The sequence below is a fragment of the Nematolebias whitei genome, chromosome 11, assembly GCF_014905685.2.
Source record: "Nematolebias whitei isolate Nwh7 chromosome 11, NemWhi1, whole genome shotgun sequence".
NCBI classification, from domain to species: Eukaryota; Metazoa; Chordata; class Actinopteri; order Cyprinodontiformes; family Rivulidae; genus Nematolebias; species Nematolebias whitei.
In genome coordinates this window covers 49,460,374-49,471,167 of record NC_056508.1, presented here as the reverse complement: position 1 = coordinate 49,471,167, position 10,794 = coordinate 49,460,374, and the positions used below count along the sequence as shown (strand labels likewise).

General features: G+C 41.9%; 1 protein-coding gene across 1 annotated transcript in view; it reads right to left on the bottom strand.

Annotated features, from left to right (window-relative positions):
* LOC119417411 (SRSF protein kinase 3) overlaps positions 1 to 10,794 on the bottom strand; it is a 118,795-nt gene that overhangs the window by 65,242 nt on the left and 42,759 nt on the right. The window contains exon 9 of the mRNA XM_037684613.1: positions 5,069 to 5,234. Coding sequence (XP_037540541.1) covers positions 5,069 to 5,234 — 166 coding nt within the window. The remainder of the gene's footprint in view (positions 1 to 5,068; positions 5,235 to 10,794) is intronic.

Genomic DNA, 10,794 nt, shown 5'->3' with positions numbered 1-10,794 from the left:
ATAAGACTGAGATGAACACAGCACCTCAGACTGAAGAAGTTTACTTTCGGATGAAAGACGAAACTTTTCTACTTTTTTTTGTTGTTGTTGTTTTGCTTTGTTTTGTTGTTTGAAAATCCAGAGGACCAGATTTAACTTTTTTAGATTTTTCTACCTGGGTTATTGAGCGTGCATCAGGATATATCTTCTTGTTCTAGAATTGCCACCATCAGGGTTCAACTGTCCCCCTCTTACAATGCTGTGATTGCTAGTATCACTCAGCCCTCTGTGAATAGTAAACAGCCATCAGTGTGCTAATGATCCATTGTTAGGCTGATGGTCCTTCTTGAGCATGTGATCAGCTGGTTCTGGTTGTCAGCAGCAAACTGGTTGATCCACTCTGAGAAGGTGCTATTTAAGAAACTGAGCTGAAAACAGCACCTCAGACTGAGGAAGTCTCTTGGATGAGAGACAAAACGTTTCTATATTTTTTTGCTTTGTTTTTTTTTTTTTTGAATGTCCAGAGGACCAGATTGAACTTTTTTGGATTATGTTGAACACATTGCCTCCCGTCTGAGAGATACTTAGAGAACCAACCAATGGTGTGTTCTGAGAAACCGATTTCTGAGAGTTTATGACACAAGATGTTATGATCCACAGTGTCAAAAGCTTTAGACAGGTCTAAGAAGAGTGCAGCACAATAATCCTTAGCATCCAGTGCTTTTTTTTTTTCATTCATTCAACCTTTATTTAAACAGATAAGTCACATTGAGGCTCAAAGATTCATTTACAAGTGAGACCTGTTTGGACAGACAACAAAAGTGGTAAACTGGACACATGTAGTAATTGGAGGCGAAAAAATTCCTATCAGACTTTTTTTTCCTGCCTGAGAAGAAAAAACTCTGATATTAAAAAACACCTTGCACAAACAAGCACATAGTGATGTAGACATTCTGCAGAGGGGGACGATGAGAGCGGTGAACATGATCATAGATGCTCTCGAGGGCACTGTAAGAGTTCTGATAAAGATGTAATAATCAGCCAGTGCCCTCCGGTGAGATCCATAAACGTTCTCGAGGTATGTCGAGGAATGGCCAAGAATAACGACTATGAGAATATAAGAGTCCTGAAACGATGACACAAAGTTTATTCAGCTGGTTTCATCTGGTTATCAATTGGAAATTCTTCAGGGAGGGGGTGGTGAGCGTCAGATCACATGTTCGCCAGGCGAATTCAGATAAGATGACCTTCAAGGCCAGCCAAGGGAGCCAAATTCAGATAAACACACAGTTGTTTTGGGGACAGGCAGAAATGAATGACATCTACCTTGAGTCTGTGTTGGTCCACTCGGTTCCGAAATGTCCAAACTACATGGCTACACTGATGGAACGTGACTGAGTAAAATCCCCGAGATCTGATCCATTCTGCCCAAAGCATTTGAGTATATGTACTCAAGACACGAACCAAGCCATCATAAAGGCAAGCAGCGTGATCGGGTCAAAATTTGCTGCAGACGACTTCCTTGATCGTAGATAAAACCAGCAATCAGCTGAATCCAAAAAGCAGGAACCAGTTATCATGAATCCAATTAAATATGCGTCCTTAAAATCCACAAATGGCAGCAGAGATAGACACATCATCAAGTCTTCAAGTCAATGAGATATCCAGCTGCGTGCGTGCCAACAGAGCAAATCAGCTCGCCTAAAGCCCATCTTCTCTTTGAAGAAATGTTGTAAATTGAGTTGAGAGACCAACTGATCAAAGCAAGTCCATACTTATGGTTCGTAAGATATGCAAGAGTCTCAGAAAAAGTTTCACAGACAGACAGAGCAGCAAAGCAAAGCAGAGAGGGAGGGAGAGAAGCGTCCGATCCCGGCAAGAGTAAGAGGTGAAGCTTCAACAACATCATTAAGAACCTTCAGTGAAGCAGTGGTTGTGCTGTGTTGTTTTCTGAAACCAGATTGATGTGGAGGTAAGATGTTAAATGAGTCCAGGTCATTTTTGATTTGAGAGTTTATCAGTTTTTCTAGAACCTTGGCTAAAATGCAGAGTTTAGAGATTGGTCCATAGTTGTTCAGTGAGGTGGGGTCTCCTCCCTTCAGCAAAGGAAGAACAAAGGCTGTTTTCCAAGTGTCTGGGATGGAGTTTTGTCTTATGGAGAGATTAAAGATGTGGGTCACAGGGACTGTGATGATATGAGTGGCCAGCCTTAAGAAATAAGATGGAAGTTCATCAGGACCTACAGATTTTTTAGGCTCAAGACTTTTTAACAGTTTATTGACCTCACTGACTGAGAATGGAGAAAAAGAGAAGGTGTGATTAACTGAGGATTGACTTGTAGGAGGGATTTGATTTGTAGAAGTTTGGTTATTAAGTGAAGTGGCTGATTTTCTGTTAGTAACTGTGTCAAATAAAGAACCAGAAGCAACAAAATGTTTGTTGAAACAGTTCAGGATCTCGTGCTTATTTGACACAGGAACAGAGTTAACAAGAAGTTTTGATGGGAGGTCAGATGATTGGGGGCTGCCTGAGGGAGATTTAATGGTTTTCCATAATCTGTTAGGGTCATTTTGATTTTTGGAGGTCTGAGATAAGAAATAGTTGTGTTTTGCTGCTTTGATGGCAGTTGTGCATTTAATCCTCATCTGTCGAAAACTCAACCAATCAGTGTCTGAGTCAGATTTTCTCGCTGCAGCCCAAAGATGATCTCTTCTGTGCAGGAGGTCAGCTAGCTCTGGAGTAAACCAGGGGCTGTCTCATCCTTTTATTCTGAACTGATGAAAAGGAGCATGTTTGTTCACAAAATAAATGAAACTATTATGAAAATAGTTCCAAGCAGAGTTCACACCATCAATTAACAGAATACGATGCCAGTCAAAGTGAGATGATCCCAGAGGAATGACTGTTCACAAAAATGTTTCAAATCCCTTTTTTGGATTGATCTGGGCTTAGAAGGTGGAAGTTTAATATCTCTGAGAGCCGCTGTTACACAATGATCACTCAAAATGTAAGCGAATATACCTGTGCCAGGGAATTTGTGAGGCATATTTGTTAGAAAAAGAACTAAGATGGAGGATTTTTCAGGACGGTTTTTGTTTAGTCTAGTGGGAGAGTTGATCACTTGGGTTAGATTGAGAGACAGGCAACTTTCCTTGAATTTATCACAGGGGGCGGGGGGGTCGACTTATCCCAGTCAATGCTGAAATCTGCCAAAAAAAATTTCTTTAAATTTTAAATTTCCAAGGAATTCCATCAGGGAGGACAGAGCCTCAGGTGTTGCTGAGGGAGGACGATAACAACCCACTACAGATAAAATCTGGCCTCCATTCAAAGTGATGTTTACAGCTAAAGCCTCAAACTGGTTTGGGATTGTTTTAGCAGACACAGGACTAGAAACCAGAGAATCTCTGATGTAAATAGCGACCCCCCCCCCTTTCTTTATTGATTATCACAGCGATAGATGTTAAATCCATTGATTGCCAGGTCATTATTGAGTACAGATTTGTTGAGCCAGGTTTCAGAGATGAAGATTACATCTGCCCCACAAGAACTGACCAGAATTTTCAAGGCATCAAATTTTCTCAGAAGGCGACATGTGTTTACATGCTGAAAATCAAGTTCTGACATGTTTTTAAAGTCATTTGGTGTGCTGTAATTAGTGTGTGTGTGTGGGGGGGGGGGGTCCAGGGTTGGGCTGAATCCCTGAGAGCAGTAACAACATTATTATCAGACATTTTCTTGAGTTTTTCATGACTGATTTGTAATTATGGGAGTTAACAGTGTGACAATTAGTCCCTATAATTGAACCATGAGAAACAGACGTGATCATTCAGAACCCCAAAACAGTGAAAGTTGCAGTGATGGGCAGATCCAGATGTATTAAAAAGATTCAGTGACTCCAAATAGTCTGAGATCTGAAAATAATGACAATAATATGAATGGTGCAGAAAAGTCTCAAACCATAAAGCATCACAAATCAAATGGACAAACAAATCCGACGAGGTGGCTCAACTGCAGTTTGAGTTCCCCCTGCGAAGATAGATGGATGCTCCCATGAGAAACAGAAGCTGGGTCCAAAATCAACAGGCAGAAACAGATCATTTGCAGCAAATAGCAGAGCGAGCTACCAGAAAGCGAGCTGTCAGAAAATCCTCCTAAAATGAAAGGCACGGTCCTAGCTCTTTTCTGGTCAACAGGGGACAACAGCGTGATCCGGACTAAAAATTATTTATTATCCAGGTGAGTTTGGATGGAAGCCTGCAGCAACTCCGATGCAAACTCCGGACTTCTCTTGAGCACCACACAGCGCTGCTCCTCCCCGCTTCACTCTGCTTCTCTGCACGTCACCCTGCTTGTCTGCTCCTCTGCACCCCACAGCACGAGAGGCCACCCCAGGCAAAAAATAACGAGACTGACCGGAGAGGCTGAAGTCGTCACTGGTCTGGTTCTGCTCCAGTCTGGCTCTGGCGCTCCACAGCACGAGAGGCTACCTCCGGTAAACAATGATGAGACTGACAGAAGAGGATGAAGTGGCTGAAATAGTCCCTGGTCTGGTTCTGCTCCGGTCCGGTTCCGGTGGCGCTTCAAAGCATCAGAGCATCTCCTCCAGGCGAAATACAGCGATTCCCATGGAAGTGGACAGTCCTTTGTTTAAAGGTAATGGGCTGCTCACTGAGGCTGAGACCGGCTATAGTCCATTCAGCTGTGCCGCCTTCATGTTAGTAAGCGTGTGTGAACTGTGGTAGTGAGCCTCCACTTGGAACCTTGAAGCTGGAACTACGACAGACCTGTCTGCTTCCCTGAAAAAAACATGTTGCAGTGCTCATTTAGCCGTGCTGTGTGCCTTTTAGAGGAACACAGAGAGGAAGCGCGACATTAATAAAGCAGCAGTTTATCATATCACTAAAGATACAGTCCTTAGCGGCTAACAAGACGGCTAAAGCTCTGACTCTGACACTGAACCACACCTCACAAAGACAAAGTGAACGACAGCTCACAGAGACACCGTGAGCCACACCTCACAGACTTCAAAAGGTAACTTATTTGAACGTTATTCTCTTTTCTTTTAGAACATTTTGCATCTCCTTACCTGATGAGCCAGAAGGGGGCGGAGCTCCTGCTCTTTGCCAGATGGTGGCTTCAGCTGCCAATCTCCGGATGTAAACATCATCAACAACCAACAGGATGTTCTCTGGCTTGATGTCTGTGTGGATGATTTTACACTTGGTGTGGAGGTAATCAAGTCCCTGCAGCACCTGCAAGACCACATTCGAGTCCAAGTTAATATCTGAGTCAAAGCTATTTTTCAAGGCCCAATTGTTCAAAATGTCAGTCATCAATATATTTGTGATTTACTTCATTTTGTATTTTGCTTTGTGTGTTACCTGTTGTTCTGTCTGTACAGCACTTTGGTTGGCCTTGTCGCTGTTTAATGTGCTCTATAAATAAAATGGTATGGTATGGTATCAAGTCCTGCTGGAAAACAAGTCAGAATAATGCCCCTTTTCCATTAGTACCGGTACAGCACGACTCAACTCGACTCAGTCCAATTCCAAGGCTTTTCCATTAGTAACGGTATGTAGAACGGGTCCCTTTTTTCAGAGCCCTCGACTCTGTGGTTCCAACCAGGCTGAGCATGTACCATAACGTGACGACAGAACACTGTCGTCACTGATTGGTCGGGGTGGAGTCATTGGGGCTTTGAGAAATTTTCACAAAACCTGATCCACCATTTGCAATTGGTGATACTCAAACTCGAGGAGCGAATGGACCTATTTTTAATATTTTTAAAATGATAATGACAACGCCGTGGTCTAATGCTGAAGTCAGTGGTGTAGTCTACGTGATACTCGGGTATACGGAGTATACCCACTAGAAAAGCTAAAAAAAATCAGTATACCCACTTAAAAGTGCCCAATGATACATGACGTATCATTAGGCACGTGTCATTGATACATTAAACAGCAGTTAAACGTTTTTGTAACAATCTACCTGTATGCAGCACTTGTTTATTACATTCGCTTATCCAGCGAATTATTGTATAATCAATACAACATTTTTTAGGCAGGTCATCTGGACAGTTTCTTTTTTTGTGCTGAAACGTTTCGCCTTCAATCCGGAAGGCTTCATCAGTCAAGGAAACACACAACAACACTGATTCTTCCCCCAACAGCTTACTCCAAAGTGGAACAAACCAAGGAAGAAAACAAGGAAGAGGGCTGGCAATGGAGGAGGGGGTGTACCAAAGAGACCATCTTATCACAAGCAGAACCGGTTTGTTCCACTTGGGATTAAGCTGTTGGGGGAAGAATCAGTTTTGTTGTGTGTTTCCTTGACTGATGAAGCCTTCTGGATCAAAGGCAAAACGTTTCAGCACAAAAATGAAACTGTCCAGATGACCTGACTGAAATATGTTGGATTGTATACCTGGATTATTGAGCATGGACTTTGCTGTATAATCAATACTTCTGTACTGTACTATCAGAGAAATTTAGAAATGTTCAATATGCTTAAAAATCAAAAATAAATTGACAATTACATTGTACTAACCACTTTACTTTGGTTTCTAAGCACAGTATATGGACCGACCATGGTAAAGTTAGTTTTATATTGGAAATTGGACATTCGCGCTTCGCGGCTTCACCGGTGCCCAACGTCCAATGTAAAACTAACTTTACTGTGGTATACCCACTACAAAAATTTAGAATACACCACTGGCTAAGTACAAGCGTTTTTTGTGCTTGGTGGGTGGAAGACAAAATTCAGAGTGAGCTAGATGGAGCTCAGCTGGTTTGCTCCACCGGAGCCTCGGAGCACCGTCAGGCTGTGCAGGGCGTCATCTCCCCGGCTCCGAGCTCTGCTGGTCACCGTAGAAGATCCTCCGTGCTGCTGACTCGGGCTCCAGATCCTGGCCTTGCGTGCTCTTCGGGTCCGAGCTTTGCTGGTTACCGCAGCGAATCATACGAGCTGCTGACTTGCAGACGGCCATTACCCGGACCCCGACCTTGCGTGCTCATGAAGGCCGAACCCCAATCCCAGCAAACGGGCTGATCGGGACGGGTCTGGACGGAGGATGGAAATGGATTTTTTAAAACATTTTATGTGTAAATTATTTTTTTTTTATCAGTAAAGATTAAAAATTAATAAATACACGGTCCCAGCTTTATCAAGAAATCTTGTTTTCATTTTAATGACTATTAAATAATCTGTTAAAGTTAACTCAGCTAAAAAAAAAAAAAAAGACAAAAAATTATTGGATCTCTCAGGAATATTTCCCTCAAACATGTTTAAAGAAGAGCTGCGGCCTATAGTTCAACTTTATTCTCACACACAGATGTCCAAATCACAAAACAATAATTAAACTTTAAATCAAAGCTAAAAATATAGCTGGGCGATATGGGCCAACATTTATATCTCGATATTTTTAAGATAAACCGCGATATACAATATATATCAATAATTTTTCTTTCCATAAAGTAATAACAAAAATATAGTTCTGAGTCACAGTTTTATCCCAGTTGTCACACAGCTGTAACTGTACAAAATAAATGCCTAAAAAATAAACTATTTACATATATTAAATAGTTTATTTTTTAGACATCCATTTACATATATTAAATAATAATCCTCTTCAGCTGGGGGCAGCTGTGATTGAGAGGCTAGAGAAGTCATCCTCCAATGGGAGAGCTGGGGGTTCGATTCCACCAGCAGTCACATGCTGAAGTGTTCCTGGGAAAGACACTGAACCCCTCACTGCGTCCCACATCCTTTTCAGGGACACCACCAAGTCATTGGTTCAGGTATGTTGACGACACCTGGGTTAAAATTAAATCTCAGGAAGTCCAACATTTTACTGACCACATCAACCCTGTGGATAAATACATCAAGTTCGCACTAGGGGTTGAACGAGTATATAATTTTTAAACTCGACATTAATATAATAGAACCCGAGTAGAACTCGAGTATTTGATGACATCATAGATCTCAAGATACAAAAATAAATAAATAAGTAAAACCGCAATAAAAGGTAATTATTTACAAAAAAAAAGACCAACAAAACATTGGGAGCGTATATTATGCTCCTACCATTTATCATACTGCAAATAAGTCACAGGAAAAACTAAACTATTAGTTATTATTATTAAACTGCAAATGTGAAGAAACGCAACACGACAGAAACGAAACTTAAAACAGTGGATGGGCGGTGGATTGGACATGGTGTTACACTAAACTCTGTGACCTGCAACAGTGCAACACCGCCCCCTACGGTCATACGGTGGTCACATAATATGACGTCACTACGGTTACTCAACGTTACATTTTTAACCTCGATAGATGTCCTAGCAATCGATGTGTAGAATACTTGAGTACTCTGATAATGCCCTAGTACACACGAGAAGATGTAAAAAATGGCAAGTTGGCTTTCTTGGACTGTGAGGTCTCAGTCTCTGATAGAGGACACTTGCAAACTGAGGTGTACCGCAAACCCACTCACAGAGACCAGTATTTGCAGTTCGACTCCCATCATCCTTTGGAGCACAAGTTAGGAGTCATCAGGACTATGTACCACAGAGCAGACAGCATCCTCACTAACTCAGGAGCCAGGCAGAAGGAGAAATCCCACACAAGACAGGCTCTAGAGCAATGTGGATATCCTAACTGGGCCTTCCTGAAAGCAGAGAAGAAACCCAAACAGGACTCCAGTCAGCCATCAGGTGAAAAGGAGGAAACGAGACCCAGACCAGTGGTCATTCCATATGTTGCGGGAGTATCAGAGAAACTGAAACGTTTATTTTCTAAACATAATGTCCCAGTGGCTTTTAAACCCCAAAATACATTACGGCAAAGACTGGTTCATCCCAAAGATCCAGTTTCCCGGCACAAACAGAGTAATATTGTGTATGCTGTTCAGTGTCAGGAGGGTGATCAGTCTTGCATCAGAGAAATTAAACATCTACTGGCCAAAAGGATGGACCAGCACATGAGAGCAACAACATCAGGCCAGGACTCTGCGGTCTACATTCTTCTCCATGCCAGCGGTCACTCTTTCAGGGATGAAGATGTTCACATCCTGGATAGAGAGGAACTATAATTTGAGAGAGGAGTAAAGGAGGCCATCTTTGTTAAATAAAATTGTCCATCATTAAACAGGAGTGGAGGCCTACGTGTTCAACTGTCCCCCTCTTACAATGCTGTTATTGCTAGTATCACTCAACCCCCTGTGAATAGTAAACAGCCATCAGGGGCTAATGATTCATCGTTAGGCTGATGGTCCTTCTTGACCATGTGAGCAGCTGGTTTTGGTTCTCAGCAGCAAACTGGTTGATCCACTCTGAGAAGGTGTTATTTAAGAGACTGCGCTGAATACAGCACCTCAGACTGAGGAAGTGTTTTAGATGAACGACGAAACGTTTCTACATGTTTTTTGTTGTTTTGCTTTGTTTTGTTTTTAGAATGTCCAGAGGACCAGATTTAACATTTTTATATTTTTCTGCCTGGATTATTGAGCATGCATCAGGAAACCCAGTTTAACTTTCAGTTTCTTTACTATGTTTTCCACATGGAGCTTAAAAGAGAGATGCGATTCGACCAAGATACTCAAATATTTATAGGAATCAACAAACTCAGTGGGGACACTATTTGAGGATAAAATCAGAGGAAGAACTGCTGGGACCAACTCCTTGTTTGAAAACATCATCCCTTTGGTTTTGTCGGGATTTAAGACAAGTTTGAGGTGGAACAAATCAGACTGGATGATGTTAAATGCATATTGCAAAAGCTGGAAAGCCTTAACAACTATTTTAGCTCGACAATAAACAACTGTGTCATCAGCATAGAAATGTAAGGATGCATCAGGGATGCTCTGACTTACATTACCTATGTAGCTTGTAAAGAGGGTGGGTCCTATGTCTGAGCCTCGAGGTACAACATTGTTGACTGTTTAACTGGAGGAAGTACCATTATGTTGAAAACATTGCCTCCAATCTGAGAGATAGTTAAAGAACCAACCAAAGGTGTGATCGGAGAAACCGATTTCTGAGAGCTTATGACACAAGATGTTATGATCCACAGAGTCAAAAGCTTTAGACAGGTCTAAGAAAAGTGCAGCACAATAATCCTTAGCATCCAGTGCTTCAACAATGTCATGAAGAACCTTCAGTGAAGCAGTTGTTCTGCTGTGTCGTTTCCTGAAACCAGATTGATGTGGAGGTAAGATGTTAAATGAGTCCAGGTAATTTTTGATTTGAGAGTTTATCAGTTTTTCTAGAACCTTGGCTAAAATGCAGAGTTTAGAGATTGGTCGATAGTTGTTCAGTGAGGTGGGGTCACCTCCCTTCAGCAAAGGAAGAACAAAGGCTGTTTTCCAAGCATCTGGAATGGAGTTTTGTCACATGGACAAGTTAAAGATGTGGGTCACAGGGACTGTTGATGATATACCATACCATACCCAAAAAAGTTCAATCTGGTCCTCTGGACATTAAAAAAAAAAAAAAAAAAATTTTGAATTTGAAAAATTTTTGAATGTCCAGAGGACCAGATTGAACTTTTTTGGATTTTTCTACCTGGATCATTGAGCATGCATCAGGATACCATACCATACCATTTTATTCATAGAGCACTTAAAACAGCTACAAGGCCAACCAAAGTGCTGTACAGACAGAACAACAGACAACGCACGAAGCAATATACAAAATGAAGTAAATCAAAAAATCCATCCATCCATCCATTTTCTTCCGCTTATCCGGGGTCGGGTCGCGGGGGTAGCAGCCTAAGTAGGGAGGCCCAGACTTCCCTCTCCCCAGCCACTTGGGCCAG